This window comes from Pichia kudriavzevii, chromosome 1 (assembly GCF_003054445.1).
Source record: "Pichia kudriavzevii chromosome 1, complete sequence".
In the NCBI taxonomy this organism is placed as follows: domain Eukaryota; kingdom Fungi; phylum Ascomycota; class Pichiomycetes; order Pichiales; family Pichiaceae; genus Pichia; species Pichia kudriavzevii.
Window position 1 is genome coordinate 1,517,418 of NC_042506.1, and position 20,151 is coordinate 1,537,568.

At 38.6% G+C, this 20,151-nt stretch overlaps 7 protein-coding genes across 7 annotated transcripts; 2 read left to right on the top strand and 5 right to left on the bottom strand.

Moving 5' to 3' along the window:
• Window positions 1-122: 122 nt before the first annotated feature.
• C5L36_0A06840 (uncharacterized protein) lies at window positions 123-1,637 on the bottom strand (the record flags this gene model as incomplete). Its single annotated transcript, XM_029463697.1, has 1 exon — window positions 123-1,637. The coding sequence occupies one exon, from the start codon at window positions 1,635-1,637 to the stop codon at window positions 123-125; it is 1,515 nt and encodes a 504-aa protein (XP_029319557.1).
• A 1,730-nt stretch (window positions 1,638-3,367) lies between these two features.
• C5L36_0A06850 (uncharacterized protein) lies at window positions 3,368-5,332 on the bottom strand (the record flags this gene model as incomplete). The annotated part of the gene is made up of 1 exon (XM_029463698.1): window positions 3,368-5,332. One exon carries the CDS (start codon window positions 5,330-5,332, stop codon window positions 3,368-3,370), a length of 1,965 nt encoding a protein of 654 aa, XP_029319558.1.
• A 764-nt stretch (window positions 5,333-6,096) lies between these two features.
• C5L36_0A06860 (uncharacterized protein) lies at window positions 6,097-7,878 on the top strand (the record flags this gene model as incomplete). Its single annotated transcript, XM_029463699.1, has 1 exon — window positions 6,097-7,878. The coding sequence occupies one exon, from the start codon at window positions 6,097-6,099 to the stop codon at window positions 7,876-7,878; it is 1,782 nt and encodes a 593-aa protein (XP_029319559.1).
• Window positions 7,879-7,994: 116 nt separating this feature from the next.
• On the bottom strand, window positions 7,995-9,308 carry C5L36_0A06870 (uncharacterized protein; the record flags this gene model as incomplete). Its single annotated transcript, XM_029463700.1, has 1 exon — window positions 7,995-9,308. One exon carries the CDS (start codon window positions 9,306-9,308, stop codon window positions 7,995-7,997), a length of 1,314 nt encoding a protein of 437 aa, XP_029319560.1.
• Window positions 9,309-9,783: 475 nt separating this feature from the next.
• On the top strand, window positions 9,784-11,334 carry C5L36_0A06880 (uncharacterized protein; the record flags this gene model as incomplete). Its single annotated transcript, XM_029463701.1, has 1 exon — window positions 9,784-11,334. One exon carries the CDS (start codon window positions 9,784-9,786, stop codon window positions 11,332-11,334), a length of 1,551 nt encoding a protein of 516 aa, XP_029319561.1.
• A 1,407-nt stretch (window positions 11,335-12,741) lies between these two features.
• On the bottom strand, window positions 12,742-17,130 carry C5L36_0A06890 (uncharacterized protein; the record flags this gene model as incomplete). Its single annotated transcript, XM_029463702.1, has 1 exon — window positions 12,742-17,130. The coding sequence occupies one exon, from the start codon at window positions 17,128-17,130 to the stop codon at window positions 12,742-12,744; it is 4,389 nt and encodes a 1,462-aa protein (XP_029319562.1).
• Window positions 17,131-18,062: 932 nt separating this feature from the next.
• On the bottom strand, window positions 18,063-20,099 carry C5L36_0A06900 (uncharacterized protein; the record flags this gene model as incomplete). Its single annotated transcript, XM_029463703.1, has 1 exon — window positions 18,063-20,099. The coding sequence occupies one exon, from the start codon at window positions 20,097-20,099 to the stop codon at window positions 18,063-18,065; it is 2,037 nt and encodes a 678-aa protein (XP_029319563.1).
• Between the last annotated feature and the right edge of the window lie 52 nt (window positions 20,100-20,151).

A 20,151-nucleotide genomic window follows, 5' to 3' on the forward strand; every position in this document is an offset into this window, starting at 1 on the left:
CAATACAATACAATACAAAACAAGCAGCAAATCATAGTATTTTAGATCAATTAAAACATTATTATAGTAAAAAAAACTTATATCGAAAGCAGTTAATATGCAAAATCGTAAACTACATAAACTTAGGACTTGACTAATCTTAAGGTGTTGGAGTGACCGACACCAGCTTGTGCACCTTGAACAACAACAACGGTATCACCCTTGTTGAAGATGTTCAATTTGATTGCTTCCTCGATAGCGTAGCTGACTCTGTTTTCAACGTCGATAGCCCAGTTTTCTTCATGTTTACCGGTATAGTGGAAAGGATAAACGCCTCTGTAAAGGTGACAGAATCTGGTAGTTCTGTCATTTCTGGTGACCATTAAGATTGGACAGTTTGGTCTGTACTTGGAACATAGTCTTGCAGTGGTACCACTGGTGGAGAGAACAATGATGGCCTTTGCATCTTGTTCAAAAGTTGCAGTAACTGCAGACATTGCAATAGTTTCTTGAACAGAGCAAGGTTTCTTGGTTGCTTCTCTAAGTTCGGAGAATTGGGTGTAGTAAGGAAGAGACATTTCAGCAATCAATGCGGTGTTGTGCATCATGGAGACAGCTTCAATTGGGTAGTCACCCTTAGCGGTTTCACCGGAAAGCATGACACAGTCTGCACCATCGACAATGGCGTTACCAACATCGGAAACTTCTGCACGGGTAGGTCTTGGGTTGTAGGTCATGGATTCCAACATTTGGGTTGCACAAATGACTGGTTTACCTGCACGGTTACATTTAGCAATCAGTTGTTTTTGAACAATAAAGACCTGTGGAGCAGGAATTTCAATACCCAAGTCACCACGAGCAACCATGACACCATCTGTTTCAGCCAAAATTTCATCAAAGTTGTTAACACCTTGTTGATTTTCAATCTTGACGATGATCTTAATATCCTTACCTTCTTCGCCCAAGACTTTCCTAATTTCTCTAACGTCATTTGCAGTTCTAATGAAGGAGGCGAAAATCATATGGACCTTGTTCTTGACACCAAATCTCAAATCGTCCTTGTCCTTCTCAGACAAAGCTGGCAAGTCAACGTCAGTGTTTGGTAAGTTAACACCTTTATGGGAAGAGATCTTACCTGCATTAATTGAGACAACCTTCAAGGTCTTGTTGTCAATGATTTCCACAACACGGAAGGACAAGACACCATCATCGACAAAGATGATTTTACCTGGTTGGATGACGCTGACAATGTTCTTGTAGTCGAGGTACATGATTTTGTCATCGCAAGCTTCCTTATACTTGTCATCGGTGGTGAAGATCATCTCGTGGTTTGGAGGAATAGGGTAGTCGCCGCCATTGGTGGTGGTACCGGTTCTGATTTCCGGGCCCTTGGTATCGAGGGCAATGGCCAATGGTCTGCCTGGATACACTTCTTCTGATTTTCTACAGTTGTCAATGACGGACTGGTGATATTCGTAAGAACCGTGAGAGAAGTTCATCCTGGCAATGTTCAAGCCGGCCTTTCTTAGAGCAACAAGCTTTTCCACGCTGTTGGTCTTTGGACCAATGGTACCAATGATGGAGGACTTTCTGAAGTTTCTCTCTGGGGTTTCGTTGACATTCAAGTCAATTAACCATTGTAGTTTTGAGTTGGACATGTTTTATGGTTCTTTTAAGATTGCGTGTGGGTTCGGTTTAGTTTAAGCAGCACGAGAAAGATGGGTTCTGTTCTTTGGATGGCTTACAGAGGGAAGAAACAAGAAAAGTAGACAAAAGTACAAGAGAGGAGAAAAGGAGTACAAAAGAAATGGGAGGAACTTCATCTTAAATTGTCAACCAAGCAAGGAAGGTGGAATAGGGTCGGATAATAAATAGAGGAGCTCTACCCAGATGGTCCCATATGAGGAAGAAGATCAGCACAGTTTCGGACTACACCAGCTACGGGAAATGCGGGAAAAGAAGGGCGAAAAAAAATGACCGCGAGCGACAACGAGCCGAGAAGAGCAGAGAGAATGGGGAGAGAAAAGGGAAATACGCTGGTGGGGGAGGGTCAATGAAGGTCAATGGGGATGTGTTAAATACAGTGTTGGGGGTTAGTGGGTCTATAAAGAAGTTGAACGCAGAAACGGGAGAAAGAAGGGGGAGAGGGGAGGGGAGGTGAAGCAGTAGCTGAGGGCAAAGCGAAACATGCATGGAAAAGAGTATCAAAGAGTATCAGAGAGTATCAGAGATCACAGTAAAGCATCAAGGATCACAGTAAAGAATCAAGGATCACAGTAAAACATCAAGGAGCTAAAGAGCATCACAGATCACAGTAAAACATCACGGATCACAGTAAAGCATCACGGATCACAGTAAAACATCACGGATCACAGTAAAGAATCAAGGATCACAGTAAAGAATCAAGGATCACAGTAAAACATCAAGGATCACAGTAAAGAATCAAGGATCACAGTAAAGAATCAAGGATCACAGTAAAGCATCAAGGATCACAGTAAAAAAAAAAAAATCAAGAAAGAATCACAGATCACGTAAACATCACGGATCACAGTAAAGAATCAAGGAGCTAAAGAGCATCACAGATCACAGTAAAACATCACAGATCACAGTAAAGCATCACAGATCACAGTAAAACATCACGGATCACAGTAAAACATCACGGATCACAGTAAAACATCACAGATCACAGTAAAACATCACAGGATCACAGTAAAGCATCACAGATCACAGTAAAACATCACGGATCACAGTAAAGAATCAAGATCACAGTAAAACATCACGGATCACAGTAAAGAATCAAGGATCACAGTAAAGAATCAAGGATCACAGTAAAGCATCAAGGAGCTAAAGAGCATCAAGGAGCTAAAGAGCATCACACATCACAGTAAAACATCAAGCAGCTAAAGAGCATCACAGATCACTGTGAAACATCACGGATCACAGTAAAGAATCACAGATCACAGTAAAGAATCAAGGATCACAGTAAAGAATCAAGGATCACAGTAAAGCATCAAGGAGCTAAAGAGCATCACGGATCACAGTAAAGAATCACAGATCACAGTAAAACATCACGGATCACAGTAAAACATCACGGATCACAGTAAAACATCACAGATCACAGTAAAACATCACAGATCACAGTAAGACATCAAGGATCACAGTAAAGCATCACAGATCACAGTAAAACATCACGGATCACAGTAAAGCATCAAGCAGCTAAAGAGCATCACAGATCACAGTAAAACATCAAGCAGCTAAAGAGCATCACAGATCACAGTAAAACATCACGGATCACAGTAAAGCATCAAAGATCACCAAGGCCAAGGGAACCGAGGAGATCGCTGCGGAGAGGGTATAACAAGAAGTCAGTAGTGAGAAGGCAGGAGAGTCACTGGTAGCGAGTGATCATACCTTCACATTGATTGGTCATAACGTGAGTTTCTAGCCACTCTTTGTTTGATTGGAACTCCTTAAAGCAAGAGGCACACCTCCCCCTCTTGTGATCTCTGTCGCAGCTCTTAGTACCTGTAGGATAGACAAAATGAATGGCTTTCAGATGGGTCTTGAAAGTATCACGTCTAGAGAACCCGCCTGTTGGGTGACACCGTAGTGGGCCTTCAGTTGGCTTGGATGGATGGTCATTGGCCCCATCTGTAGAATCATCATAACGGGAGCTTGGATCAAAATAGGGACATATGAAAGGCTTGGACGCAAAATGTTTCTTTTGGTGCCTGGTCAAGTATCCCTTGACTTTGAAAGAGGTGTTGCAGATGTCACACGTGAACAGTTTGTCAACTTTTGTCTTTTTCTTGGTCTTTAAATCCGCTTCTGATTTCAACGATTCTGGCTTGCCTGAAAATAGAATGCGGTTGTACTTTCTCTTTAGGTTCTCAGGCGGGGAATTTGGATCAAGAGACGAGGAAAGTGTAACTTCAAACTCAGTGTGTCTCTTAACCATCTCCTTTGTAGCCTTGGTCTTATTATTACGACCATCATCGTCTTCGTTATCGTCACCAACATCGTCATTACCACCAGCAGCAGACACATCGTCTCTATTATTACTTGTAGCACTCTTGATGTCATCATTCTCTTCATCACTACCTTTTATATCGCCTTTGATATCGCCTTTGATATCGCCTTTGATATCACTCTTCATATCAGCATCTTCTATTGGCTCTTGTAGTCGCTCCCCTTCCATGCTTCCACGCTTGGAGTGTACATGCCTGTCTTCTTCTCTCAGTAGGTCTGGTGCACCCATTCCGCCATTCATGATTGAATCCATTGGAAGGGAGACTCCGTAGTCGAGTGCGAGTTTGGGCAACAGGTTATATGGAGAGTTGCGAACAATGGAAATCATGAGCTCGTCATCTAGGGGCAAGGTCTCATAATCGTCATCGGAATCATAATGGGTTTGAGGGGGAGGCAAGACAAAATGGTCTTCATCATCTGACAGATCTGCCTCCTCATCTATATGTTTTGATATTAGCAGGTTATTTTCGAAATTATTGAAGGATTTCAGTTGGTTGGCAAAGTCTGCATTAAAACTATCAAGGAGGTTGTCATTACCGATATTGCCATTACCGATATTGCCATTACCGATATTGCCATTAACGAAGTTGGTATTAGCGAGGTGAGGGTAGTGTTTAACATCAGCAGAGGCGATACTTTTCTGGTGTCTATGAAGTGTTTTGTCCATGTAATTGCAACCATCCAATTTATCCTTTAAACAGTGGCTGTCGATTCCAACATGATGTTGTACTTGTTTATGGTGCTGAAACGAGTCATTTCCCTTTGAGTAGGGATCCTTCTTAGACTCTAGTCTGTGAGGATATTTCTGATTTTGCTTGACTGGTTGTTGTTGTAGGTGAAGTTGGTGTTGTAGGTGTTGTTGGTGGGGTTGTGATGGATGTAGCAATGGTTGTTGTTGTTGTTGTTGTTGTTGTTGTTGTTGTTGTTGTTGTTGTTGTTGTTGTTGTTGTTGTTGTTGTTGTTGTTGTTGTTGTTGTTGTTGTTGTTGTTGTTGCTGGTGTTGCTGTGGTGGTGGCAACGGATGCTGGTTATAATTAGCATGGTAGGATTGGTCGTTATGGGAGATTGCATTTTGATTAAGGATTTTCAAATCCCAATCAAAGGGGTTTGGATTAGAGAAATCGTAGTCGAATTCTCCAACTGCACATTGTCTAATATAGATGGAGACAGGGGTGATGGATTCGTAATGAGGAGAGGGGAAAAGAGAAACCTCCTTTTGGTCTTCCCCATTAGAGAGTTCCTCTCTTGAAGTTAAAAGAGACAATAGGTACGAATAAATGGAGGTGAGTTTCCCCCGTAATAGACGGCATAGAAGCGCAAACATTGTAAAAAGAACAGGAGATTCAAGGTATGGGTCTTTTGTCGAGACAGGGGGGGTAATAGTGGTAACAGTAGAGATGCAACAGTGTTGATATAGGAGAAGGCAGGGTCAGTAGAGTGAAGTTTAGAATAGGATACAGTGCCCAAATTGTGGTTGTTTCTCCTCCTTTTCCTTCTACTTCATAATTTTTGTTAGGATTCTTTTCTTCTCTCTCAAGTTTTTTTCTTTTTTTCTTTTTTTTTCTTTTTTTTTCTCTCCTGATATCGAGATAGCGATATCAATTAAACTTTTGATTTCTTCTTTGGTTTAATGTTTTTTTTTGTTTTCTTTCCTGTTTTGGGAAATACGAGAAAATTCAGTAAAAAAGAGAAGAATTTTTTAATTAAATTTTTTTTTTAAATTTTTTTTTAAATTTTTTTTTAATTTTTTTTTTAAATTTTTTTTTAATTTTTTTTAATTTTTTTTTTAATTTTTTTTTTTTTTTTTTTTTTTTTTTAATTTTTTTTAATTTTTTTTTAATTTTTTTTTAATTTTTTTTTATTTCTCAATTTTCTCTGATTTTTCCTTTTGGAAAGTACCTTCAGCTGAGCATGAATTGGCTCATCTGGAATTCCAGGTTGACTCAATCTACTCTGGTCTTTTATTTCGGCAAAGTTGGCTCTGACATACACAACATACAAAGACACACCGAAACCACGTGTGTCAGCTGAAGCAAGAGCAAGATCTATATTGCCTATTGGCAACGGTAACCGCAACGGCAACAGTACATGCAAATGCACTCGCAAGTCCAACACGGGGGGTCAACCCTTTCCAATAGAGAGAGCGTGAACCAGCATGGCAGCGGGCACGTGCTCCCGAAGATGGGGAAACTCTCAGAGTACGATATATACAACCAGCTAGGCCAGGGGACGTTTGGCGTAGTGACAAAGGCAAGACAGAAAAAAACGGGCAAATTGGTGGCGCTGAAGAAGTTCCTCGTCCCCGACAAGAAGGAGGGTTTCCCCATAACGGCATTCCGGGAAATAACCATTATGAAGAAACTGAAAAACATCAATGTATTGCAAATTGTGGACATGGTACACGACGAAAATAATGGCTCCTTTTTCTTCACGGTGTTCCCCTATATATCTTCGGATTTGAATGGACTTTTGAACAATCCAAGAATTAGTTTGTCATTATCTCAGATCAAATGTATAATGATTCAGATTTTAAAAGGTATCAACTATGTGCATCTAAATGGGTACCTACATCGAGATATTAAAACTGCAAATATTTTACTGGATCATTTTGGAATTGTGAAAATTGCCGATTTTGGCTTGGCTAGATTATATCATGGTCCACCTCCAACTACTTCGACTTCCCCCCCAGGTGGTGGGAAATACGAATATACGGGATTGGTAGTTACTCGGTGGTATAGGCCACCAGAATTGTTGTTGGGAGATCGGAAATATACAACTGCTGTTGATATGTGGGGGATAGGTTGTGTCTTTGGTGAATTTTTCACAAGAAAACCAATACTTGAAGGGAAATCGGATATTCATCAAGCAGAATTGATTTTCAAATTATTAGGTTCTCCAACCCTTGAGAATTTCCCTAATGCTCATTTGATAAATCGTAATGGTATCAATTTGAAGGTCAACTTTGTTAGATCTTTAGAATCGACTTTTCATGAGATAATTCCATTTGAAGCATTAGATCTCTTATCTGGTATGTTAACTTTGAATCCTCAAAATAGATACAATGCATTGAAATGTTTGGATTCGGATTTTTTCAAATTGAAACCTTTACCTTGTCATCATAATGAACTATCGAATTTGGAGGAATCCCATGAATCCGATGTTAAGAGGTTCAAAGATGAACTGAAACCTTTTAATCAAAAGCAAGTGACAATTAACACCCAACAAAGAAATATGAATCATGCACCAAATCAATCCTTAAATCATAGTAAATATGGTATGGATGGACCTTGTTATATGGATAGAATAGATTCTAGTAATAACCTCCAATCTTATTCAGATAATTATCCACCGGTTGGACCAACTCGCCCTTATAGAAGTTATGCTAGAAGAAATGAGTATATCGATACCTTCATTGCTGTCGATGAGGACAGATATTCTAGGTATCCCAATCCCACAAAACCATCGTATGAACAAACGTTCCAGCCGTTGCATATTTCACAGAACTCAAAATCGGCCATGAAAACACAATTACCACATCATCAAATCAATCGAATACAGAGACATTTAAACAATGATGTTTATAGACCACAAAAAAGACCACTTGCATTCAACCAGTATGGACATTCCGAAGCTTCGACTTATGAGGAGGAGTATCATAGGAAACGAGTAAGACCTTGGGAGCGGGAGAGATTGGCCGACAATAAGGCAAGCTCAAAGGCTGGCAGCAAAGATTTATATGGTTCTAAAAGCACTGAAAATGCGGGTTTAAGCGCTTTAACCAAAGTCTTGTTACAGAAAAAGGAAAAAAAGAAAGAAAATGGACAAGAACATAACGGAAATGCCAAATCACAAAAGACAACTGAAAAATAAAATTAAAATCCAAAAATGGGACAAAAGCATTCAAACCAATTGTATACATGAGAATACATGGATACACACATACATATATATAGTTTGTAGATTCTCTATATTTACAGGACTAGCACTCATCTATTTGTAAGTTGTATCTTCTGAAGTCTACCTAATTTCTTGTTTGCCGAACGCAACATCACTACTCCAATCAACGTAGATCCAAAGACAACAATCCAGAACCAATCGTCTTTTTCCTCAATGAAATTCTCTAAGTTCATACCATAACAAGCAGCAACAAACAACATACTGGCCAAACACATTATCGTCAAACTCAAATTTAAATTCAAAAGCATCAAGTCATTTCTATTGGAATCAAGAACAATATTGATAATCTCCTCTGTGGTTCGGACATCATTGACTCTTGATTCTATGGTTTGAACAATTGCATCACAATGTAACGAATACGTCTCCAATATTAGTTCAACTTCTTGGTGGTCATCCTTCGATCGCTGAGTACCGTGCTTTTTCTCAGTCAAATATAGCTCATTCATGTCGTCATCTTGGTCAAGCATTTCGTCAATCAAGTCTCTAATCAAAGTGGCTTTCTGTAAAAATTGCGTTAGCTTCTTCGATACGATCAACAAATACTTTAGTTTTGCTAAATCAATATCGTTCTCCAATTCTTTCAAAATTCCATTAACTACAGTAACATGTATCTGTGATTCAACCGTCAAATTATCCACAACTTCAGCAAATATGGTCTCCAGCGCCCTAATTTCATAGTCTAGATTGTCACCTTGGGAGTTCCTTAGCTTCTCAGACATGTTTTCAATCAGTTTGTTATCTGAATTCGTGCCATCATAATTGAACAAAACAACAGAATCAGATTTAATCAACGCTTTAACATGTAAGATACTTAATAAAATGCTTTTCTCCCTGATAACAATCAAGGGCACAATATCATCATATCCCTTATCAATCTTCCGCAAATCTCGAGGTAATAGGTCGTGCTTTAGCAATAACTGGGTTTTCTGCGCATCGGTAGACATGATCCTGTATCTTCCCTGTTTGTCGAATAAAATACATCGGAGTAGTGAAGGTGTTGGTGATGGATGTATTGGTTGGAAAGGTGCCAAGGTGGGAGTCGAAGGATGCGCCAGTACAAGATCGACTGATGATAGGATGTTGTTGTTTTTGGCCTGATTATAGTGATTAATGGATGCAAGCACTTTATTTGTGTTTAGGCTGAATGTGTCTGATGAAACTGTTCTAGATGAAGCAGATGAAGAAGCAGATGAAGAAGCAGATGAAGAAGAAGATGAAGAAGAGGAAGATGAAGGATGCTTAGGTCGTTCAGAAGAACTACTTCTTAACCGTGTGAAAATGAGATTATTTCGCAGAAAACTGGCTCTGATTGTGAGTGGTGTATGTCGTATAGACATCATCATGATTTAGTATTGGATGGTGCTTCGAATATCTGTGGACTGGAGTTCCGAAACAAACATAGGACCTGAAAGATGCATATGGCAAAAAAACATGTATTACAAAAATGTGGCATAAACTTTAGCCGAGATTGCCGACGTAAGCGATCAATTTTTTGCTAAAAATAAGCGATACGCACTTTTCTGCTCTTTTTTTTCATGTTGTCAGTTCTTTTTTTTATACAGAATCATTCAAACGCGTTTGTTTGTATTCCACAAACGTCATTACAACAGTTTCTGGTTATGTTGTAGGTGGAGATGTCAATCCATAAATGGATATCTATACATTAGATACAGTCTATTTATATACGTATTTTTCTTTTTCAAATACCTGGTGTATTTTAGGACTTTTTTCGTTACAATCATTGGGAACGCCATAGCGACTCTATATATGCACACACCTCCAGGATACCATAAAGAATAAAAGTGAATAAATCCCACAATGTCCAGACAATTCTCTGCAGAGCAATTCCAACTTTCAACAGAACTAGGCCGGGGCGGTTTTGGTGTTGTTTATCTAGCACAGGACTTAGTGACCCACAAACAAGTTGCAATCAAGCAAATCGATTTAGAGACCCAGGAATTATCCGAAATCCAACAAGAAATTCACATGTTATCCACTTGCCGACATCCCAACATCACCCAATATTACGGATGTTTTACGAAAGGCTATAAATTATGGATTATTATGGAATATCTTGGCGCCGGTTCTTGCTCAGATTTACTAACAGCCGGCCCATTCAGTGAAGAAATAATTAGCTATATGATGAAAAATACTTTAAATGCGTTGGTGTACTTGCATGATCAGGGAAAGATACATAGAGATATCAAAGCCGCTAACATATTAGTCGGCTTGAATGGTGAAGTCAAGTTGGCGGATTTTGGTGTTGCAACTCAATTATCAAATAACATGAGTAAAAGGTTGACATTTGTTGGTACTTCTTATTGGATGGCACCTGAGATTATCAACCGTGAAGAGTACAGCTTCAAGACTGATATTTGGAGTTTAGGAATAACTGCAATTGAGATGGCATATGGGAAACCACCCTTTACCGAGTTTGATAATATGAAAGTCTTGTTTAGAATCACTAAGGGGCCACCGCCATCCCTTGATTCTGGATTTTCAGAAGAGTTCAAAGATTTTGTTAATAAATGTCTTGCTAAGGAAGTCCTTGAACGTGCAGAACTGAAGGAACTAGTCAATCATAAATTTCTCAAGCTGGGATCTTCGATTAATAGTAAAGATATCAGGAAACTACTTGAGAAGAAGTGGAATTGGGATTTGGAAACCGGGAATATAAAGAGAAACTATTATCAGCCTACCCTACTTGAACAAGAAGAAATAGCATCATTGAACCTGGATTCAGAGTTAGAGACACCAGTAGCTAGAAATCGAAATAAAACGATGAAATGGGATTCAAATAATGACCTTGATACCCTAAGAGAAACTCCCAAATTAACGGCACGCAGTATCGATATTGTACCTCAATCGCCTTTGAAACAAGATATTCATACATTTTCCATAGAACAACGGGAGAAGGAAACACTAATGAGAAAAGAAATGATTGGTATAATGAATCAGACATTTACGAAAATAACCCAGAAGTATAATTTATCAACATCACAGTATGACCAACTAGTTAATTTCCAGACTTTAATGGTGAATTCCTTTTTTAACTATTCTGATTTAGTATATAGAGACATTTTTAGCAAATTCTACAAACTGTTTGTGAAAAGAGCCATGAGGAGTGAGAATGAGGACTTAAAAAAGCTGTTGCTGCCCAAATACTATTTACATGAAGAAGTTGAACTTGAAAAATATAGAGAAAATAGTGAAAAAAGGAAAGGATCAAATAGTAACGGATCTGCACAGGCTAAAGACATAAAGTATGATCCTATGGAGAAGTTATTGTTGAGAAGGTGGAAGGAGTCAATGTTGAAAAGTAGTAAGGAAAAAACAAAACATTCTAAAAGCGGTAGTAATGAAAATTAACCAACAGTGGTTTTCAATATATTTAGAGAAATTGCATGCCCACCGCTTTTATGGGACATCAAGTATACTGGTGGTAAATTTTTTATTAACTGTGTCAGCAGATGTGTCTGAATACCCAGGGTTGGTATGCTGGTTTCTAAGGTTTTCATGAAAGTCATGAATGCAATTTTTATCACTCAAACGGGGTTCATCTTTTATATCCTTTGAATTTTTTTTCTTGAAATGGGTTTGTACTCAAAGATTCAGGGTATCCAACGATTTATCACTTGGTACTAATGTTACTAAACTACTAGGGTGGTTTGTGTGACATTCTCCTCTCCTAATAAGCTGCTCTCCCTGTTTATACCGAATGCCATTTTCTTGTCTCTCGTGTTTGATTGGGGTTTTATGTTTTGTTTCAGCCGATGTTTTGGTAACCTCGATCGGACCAATTCCGGACCTCAATAGAGTGAAAATTCCTTTCAGCATGACAATTTCGATTTTATTGGATACTTTAAAATGCTCAAGTTCTGCTCCGTCTGTCTGTCTGTCTGTCTCCCCCCTCTCTCTCTTTCAACCAGATCTTGCCAAATCAGTTTTATTCTCAGCAAATTGATATTAGATCGTTTTTAAAGAGATTATGGTGCACTATGAATTTGTTAGGTAAGAGGACGTATTATCTACCATAAAGACGACAGTCAAGACTATACTCTTGTATTTTTCTCAAATTCTTTGAATACAGGACACGAACTCGGGTTTCATTTGTACTACTTATAGCATGCATTCGGAAGCATCATTACCCTCCTTTTTTATGAACCCCCCCAACAAGTACAGCATTGATGTGTGATTTAATAATCTTCTTATTGGTATGGTTGATCTTCTTTTTCATTTACAGGTTAGTTGGATTAAAGCACATTTAAAATAGCGGTTTCCATGGCTTGAAAGTAGATATTTAAAGTTTTTTTATATTAGACAGCTATACCGAATTAATCAAACAATCCACCGAAAATATGGCTTGTTTCAGAAGTTCCAGGAATCGAATAAGATTATAATTGAGAGACTTCAGTTGATCACATTGCCGTAGATTGAAAAGTGACAAGTCACCTTCCTGCTGAGGTTTAAAGATTGTACAAAGAATAGTTGCTAGTAAATAGTATTAGCAACAGGTAACTAAATGTACCTCAATACGAGTACAGCAAATCCACAAGAATAGATTTTGTTTCATAAACATCATACGGTTCAATGATGATATACTTGGGTTCATTACATCCATTGATATCTTTAATAGTTAAATAGCAATCAAGTCTATAAATATGTTTTTTTTTTTTTTTTTTTTGATAATTTTACAAAATTTTAGCTACTCTTTTAGAGGAGCAAACTTAATCATCAAGATCAAGTACTAAAAAGTAGTAGCACCTAATAATATATTTACTCTGAAGAGCTACTTTCAGGGTTTTCAGTGAACAGGACCGGCACAATTCGCTTCAACTCGAGGTTCTGATGCAATTGCTCGTTGCATAGATCATATGTAGCGTGTTCAGGCCATTTTAATTTGTTATTGAACTCACCAAGGGTAGTATCATGAAACTTATACATAGAGCAGTAGCTATATGCATACCAAAGTTCCTTAAGGTGTCTATCTTTTGCCCATGCATGGATAAACAGAGAATGATAATCGGAGTAGCGTTGGATTTTAAAAACTAGTTCCTGGTAACTACCACTAAACAAATCACCAACACCATGTTTTAAATCATACAACTCTAAGTATGAACCAATTCCTTCAAACATTTCAATACAGGGATCGTAAAAGTAATATTCAAATGGAATAATTTTCATACATTTATCAAATGGTCTTAGTAACCTGTCATAAGTAATATCAATAGTCATCAGCTTAGTGTATGTTAAAAATTGCCAAACATTTTTAATAGCAGATATTATTTTGTGATAATTTTTTTTGAATTTATCTTCTAATTGTCTAATGAAGTATATATGACTTAGGTTAAATGGCTTTATCTTAACTTCATCAATCTGGATTTTTTTTTGTAAGAATTGTTTCGCACTACCAGGCTCACAAAGCTCTAAAACTAGGTCAAAATAGCTGTCATCATGAAAATCCGGAATCACCATGGCATCGACAAATTCATCATAATTCCCACGATTGTCATATTTAACCATTCTTTCGAACATTTGAACATTACGAACATGATACAGAGGACCAAATGTATCAAGCTCAGAGTCAAGGAGTCTTTCATGGCTAAAAGTGAATTCATTGGGAACGTCACATTCTGGATTCTCAAAAGTATCAACAATAAGTTCATCACTATCTGAGTCATTGGAAAAGGCAGCTCTATGTAGATTTACTAGAGTATTTTCGAGAACTAGGGACCTTGAACAGGGGACACTATGATTGATTTCAGCATCAGTTGGGATTGAGACAGGAGGAGCAACGGGAAGGGTAATAGGAGGCGTTGTCGAAGCTGAGACAGAAGTGGCAAAAGAGACCGCATCAGAAGCTGTATCATAACGGGTATCACAAGTGGAAACATAAGGGATGCCAGCTTTAGAAACAACAGGAGATAAAGACATAGAACCATCAACAGAGACGGACTTGTAAACAGACGTGGAAACAGACTCAGAATCAGCAAAAGAAACAGACTGGGGTATAGACTTGGAACGAGCAGGAGAAACAGACTTGGAAACAGACTCAGAATCAGCAAAAGAAACAGACTTGGAAACAGATTTGGAACGAGCAGGAGAAACAGACTGGGGTATAGATTTGGAATCAGCAAACGAAACAGACTTGGAAACAGACTCAGAATCAGCAAAAGAAACAGACTTGGAAACAGATTTGGAACGAGCAGGGGAAACAGACTTGGAAACAGACTCAGAATCAGCAAAAGAAACAGACTGGGGTATAGATTTGGAATCAGCAAACGAAACAGACTTGGACACAGACTCAGAATCAGCAAAAGAAACAGACTTGGAAACAGACTCAGAATCAGCAAAAGAAACAGACTTGGAAACAGACTTGGAACGAGCAGGAGAAACAGACTTGGAAACAGACTCAGAATCAGCAAAAGAAACAGACTTGGAAACAGATTTGGAACGAGCAGGAGAAACAGACTGGGGTATAGATTTGGAACGAGCAGGGGAAACAGACTTGGAAACAGACTCAGAATCAGCAAAAGAAACAGACTTGGAAACAGATTTGGAACGAGCAGGGGAAACAGACTTGGAAACAGACTCAGAATCAGCAAAAGAAACAGACTTGGAAACAGACTTGGAACGAGCAGGAGAAACAGACTTGGACACAGATTTGAAACGAGCAGGAGAAACAGACTGGGGTATAGATTTGGAACCATCAGAGGAAATGGACGTGGAAATTGTAGGGACGCCGGAAGGGACGCCAGAAGGGACATCGGAAGGAACAGTAGAAGTAAAAACAGAAGTTGAAACAGTAGGGGAAGCTTCATCAACGTTCGAAATAGGGGAAGAAATAGGCTCACTGTTTTCGGCTATAACCACTTGATTATCGATACATGAGTTTTTTGTACTCTTTAAAGTAAGTCCAACTACTTTACCAAAACGATCATAGTTGATCGGATCAGATTCACGACAGTTATTAGTCTCCACTGCTGTATAAGTAAAGGGAACCATAACCTTGAAGTATCTCTTAAATTCTTTTTTAACATGTTTTGGAACATCGTTGTTTCTAAGTTCGGCTATATGGTCGTAAGTTCTAACTAACTTATTTTTAATACAACCAATTTTTTTAAGAGCCTTACATTCTTTGGGAGGATTACAACGATTTTCCAAAGATACGTTTGCTAAGTATTCCGATGCCGACTTCAAAACTTGATTGTAATCAACTAGCTCATATTTATCAGGAATATTCAGCGCTTTAGAAGAATTAATATGACGTTCAATCAGTATCTCAAGAAGGTTTTCAAATTTCTCAACCATCTTTATCATTTTAGATAAAACATCTCTAGTAACAGGTCCCTCGGATTTTCCTTTCATAGGGCTGGTATTTGAATTTGGTACTAATTTCGTAGTATTTCCAGATGGAAAATCACCTCTAGGTATAACAAGATTGAATTGAACCTCTTGAGGTGTAACAGAGACTAGTTTCATGACAGTAGCTTCTAAAATTTTAGATGTGGATACCCGAATCCTTATTTGATCAACAGTATTAGCTTCATAATTAGTAAAACATTCGTCATTGATACTTTGAATAACTTCCTTCATTCTTTTACCAACAATTTCCACAAACATATTTTCAACTAATACATCTCTTTCAACTTCTTCTGGTGTGATTCTAACAGCTTTCAAGCCCAGTTGATCTCTAAATTCCACCTTAATAGCATCTGAAAACCTGTTCATAACCGATTTCCATTTTTTTGTCTTTAATCTATGCCTATAACAATCAACTAAATACTCTTGTGGTATAAGCTTTGTATAATATTTTTGTACAACATCAAAATCCACTGATAGTTTTGGAAATGACCAACCGTATCTAATTGGATCACCAGCATCATGAAACATTTTTGTGTAATCACTTGAACATTGGAAACTAACATATGTATATAGAAACTTGTAAAAACTATGTGGATGGTTACTCTCAACCATCATAGCAGCATGACTCCAGGTAGACATTAAGTAAAGCCTATTTGTAATTATTGTCTTGGATCTTTGATCTTCAACAAATTTCCTAATTGCAAATTTGGAAATAAAAGCCAATTCCTTTCTAAATTCACCATAAAAACTGTAAGGAGTAACCTCAATTTTTTCGATCATTTTATTTAATTCAGGGAAATTAATTCCCCTCGCATCCTTGAGCAATTGGTTCAGCTTTGATAAGATTGACAATTTTTCATCATCTTTTTGATAAGGTTCAATTGTAGTAGAGTCACCAATAATTCTATGTTTGGATTTTTTACAATTATTTGATTTCTTAAAAACATTTCTCAAATCTTTAATTTTTTCCCTCTTTTTGGCGAGCGAGATTAGTTTTCTATTCCCATGGTTCCTTTTATCTAGTTCAACTTTTGATTCAAGAATCTTAGAGTTGTACCTCAAGCATTGACCAGCAATTAATAAATGAGTAAACTCTTCATAAGTTGTGATTCCATCCATTTGGAATAACATGAAATCATCAGAATATAAATATTCTATAGTTTCATATTCATTTAACTGAAACTTAAAACATGTCTTATTCATATCATCAATTTTATGTAATGAGAAATGCGACATTGTGATATCTCGTACTTGGAACTTTTCCTTGAAACTGTTGATAAGTTTGGTATGTTTTGCCCTTGCAAAGGGAACAATACCAGACCCATCATTGAAGGACATGATAAGGTTCAGCAGTTTAATAGCCCTATCATGAGGTTGGAACAATTTAATAAATTCGTAATAATTATGCAAAGAAAACCGCCATAAAAACTTAGGATTGTCAATATAAGCCTTGACTTCTTCAAGAGAAGGCAAGAAGTTATCTGGGGTTAGTTTATAAATTGCAGGTTGAATAAGATTGATATTAACCAAACATTCAATGGAGTATCTGATGATACACCATCTCATAAGCATGTAAGCTTGCCTTTGTAGAATCGTATAAGCCTTAACTTCCAAGTCTTTTGTTTTAAAGCCATGGTAGTTAGAATTACGTGCTTCAATAAACTGGGTAGTGCCAAAGATGGTCAAAGCAGTGTTTGGCTCTTCAGAGAGAGGTTTGGTAGCATTAATTGAAATATGGTGGAAAGTGGATGGTCTAGACCAAAATGGGGTAAAAGTAGGGATATCGAAAATGACACGCATAATAAGGGAGGAACAAAGACGGATTACTTTAGGGTGGCAGACTTATAGATGAAATCTGCAGAGGGCGACGTAAAAACTATAGATATATAACCTTTAAATCGCAGATGGGTGTAGGGGTGGATTTAAGAGAAGAAAAAAGCAGAAAGAAGCAGAAGAAGTGGAACAAGAACAAGGGCAAGAACAACAACAACAACAACAAAAGCAAAAGAAGGATCAACATACCAAGGATAAGTTCACGATGGGAGCAAAACGAGCAAACAGGGCAACATGAGAGATATTAAAGAAGAAACTCTAGAAAAGGGAGCAAATAAGGAAAACCACAGTACTTCTTCACTAAGCAAAGAAACGGGGACATTTCTACTGCTGTAAACACAAACACAAACACAAACTCAAAATTTGGTTTGAACCTTTACTAAGGATCATGAAAATAGGAATCTCAAAATCAATTTCTCAATATGATTTCCTAATTGGGCAGTTTCGCAGCTACCATTTTCATTGAGGTTGCTAACAGAACAATGCAATAGTTGTATTGCTTGACCAAATAGTAGCTGTCGTCGTGATAAATAGAGAGTAACCTAAGTTTTGACTTGCATGCTGTTTGCCGGGCACCTCCAAGACGTGACTATAGATTAATTTGTTTGGTTTCCCTGAGAAACAGTAAACAGTGACCTACAACTTCCCAGTTTTACCTCTTCCTGAGAGTGTTTTGACTGTTCTTTCTTCCAAGTACGCAAGCTGACATCCAAGAACCGCAGAGACAGGCTCCCCCAGTTATGCGAAAGAAATCCTTAATAAAAATCAATAAATTCTAACGTGCTCCACTGTGCCAAAATGGAGCTACTCTATACAGCTTAAACATTTCTCATATAAAGTTGATTTGTACTCTTGACAACCGCTAGTTCGGTACTGCAATGACTGTTAAGGGATATGACTTATGCAAAGTTTAGGTTTCCCAACTTTGCTTGAAGTTCCTTGATATGGTTGCCATGTGCACTACTTTTTGGTGCTATAGGAGGTTTCTGGTTACCAGTATCGGAAGACGGAACTGCAGACGCAAGAGATGAGGGTTTGACGGGTTTTGGAGGCTTCTGCTTAAGTTGGTTGGGTTTGGTAGGTTTAGCAGGTGGTGTTTTCTTCTTCACAGTATCGGTTTTCGGAGCATCTTCCTGTCTACAAGAGTAGCCTTGCTGTATTTGGGCTTGGGCTTGTGTCATGCTAGCACTAGAAGTATTTTGCTCTAACGGAGAAGGAGTTTTCATTGGCTCACGTGCGCTCAAGCTTGCGGGTTGATTTGAAATCGGATATGACAGAACATTTTGAGAAGTTTCAGATACACCTACTGGTTCTGGTGCTACCATGTTTAACATAGGAGGGGAGTCCGTCTTGCCTGAGGTTGACTTTTGTCTATACGGTGGAGGAGGGACGGCACTTTTCATGCCTATCTCTGAATTCCGATGCATAGGCGGCGGCGGCTGAATTTGCGAAATTTCAGGTAAACTGAAGGGCTTGGCGACAGAAGGTTCACTATCTAGCGCATGTAAAACACCCTGAGCAGGATCGGGTGTGGGTTCTGGTGTAATTGAAGCATTTGGAGTCAATGAATTTGCTCTTGTGTTCGACTTGAAACTCTCAATGCTTTTACTGGTGGACTCTCTCGCCTTTTGTAATGAGGCTTCCTTGATTTGCTTCAAACGTTCTGCCTCTTGTTTTTTACGTGTCATATATGCATCTTCATCTTTTGTCAAACGGGCACGAGGAGGAGGTGCCCCAAACTTGGTTATGTCAAATTCCATAAGGTTTGTTTTGAATTTAGGCTCCGTAATTTTAGCTTCACCATGTGGTAGGGTGGACTCTTCAGAAAAAGAGGTAGAACGTGTTCCTTCAGTATTTCCACCTTCTACACCACCAGGGTAAACAGGAGTTCTAACTGGTGGAGATGGAACCGATGTGTTTGGTACTTGGTATGTATTGAGTGAAGTTGTACTTGTTCCAGGAGCAGAGATGGGTTGATATTGTTGTTGAAAGTTTGCAAGCTGTTGTTCTACCATTGGAGGTTGTTGTTGTTGTTGATGATGATGATTAGCTTGCAGATAAAGAGGTTGTTGTGCTTGTGTTGCAGAACTTTGTATGGATCCTGGAACTACGGATGGCTGTTGATAGCTCGAACAGGTTTGCTCTCTGAGCGGAGGAGGGGGTTGTTGATGTTCGACACTTTGAATTGATTGTTGATACGGCGATTGCTGTACTTCTCCAGAGGGCGTGTGTGGATAAGCCACATTAATATGTTGTTGTTGGTACTGATAGGTTGGTTGTCTTGAATATTGTACAGGTTGTTGTACAGGTTGCTGATAACCCGGATAGCTTTGGTCTCTTGCTGGAGGAGGTGGAGGTGCTGGTGCTGATGTGGATAAAGAAAGTTGGTTAGTTGACGTATCCACTCCTCTAGGTGGTGGAGGAGGGTATGCGGGATTAACCGAAGGTTGCTGATAGCCGGAATAGTTTTGATCTCTAGGAGGAAGAGATTGCGTTTGCGGTTGCACATTTACAGAGTATTGCTGTTGAGATGGATATTGCACCTGTAGTGGCTGATCGTGTTGTTGTTGTTGTTGAGGGGGTTGATGATATGGGTTATTGTAGTCAACCAAATTTGGAGGTTGAGATTGAGCTGCCATATGTGGCTGATACTGCTGTTGTTGTACCATATGTGAGGCACCCTGAGTACCATACGCTGCAACATGCTTTGGAGGAGGGGGGAATGATTTTGGGTCATCCCTTGCTGCTGGCATGTATCCTTCCTCAACCTGATGTGAATCTTGTTCTTCGGAAGGAGCAGCATTAGATTTTGAGTTGTGGTTCTTATATGCCGAATATCCCGCCTTTGAGACAGCTTTCGTTGCCTTTCCAGCACCCTTCAGAACAGAGATACCACCTGCTTTGATCGAGTCCTTGTGATTGTCCCAAAACGACATTGTGTTCTGAATGAGTGAAAATAATATAGAGATTCACCTTATAGTGAGATGG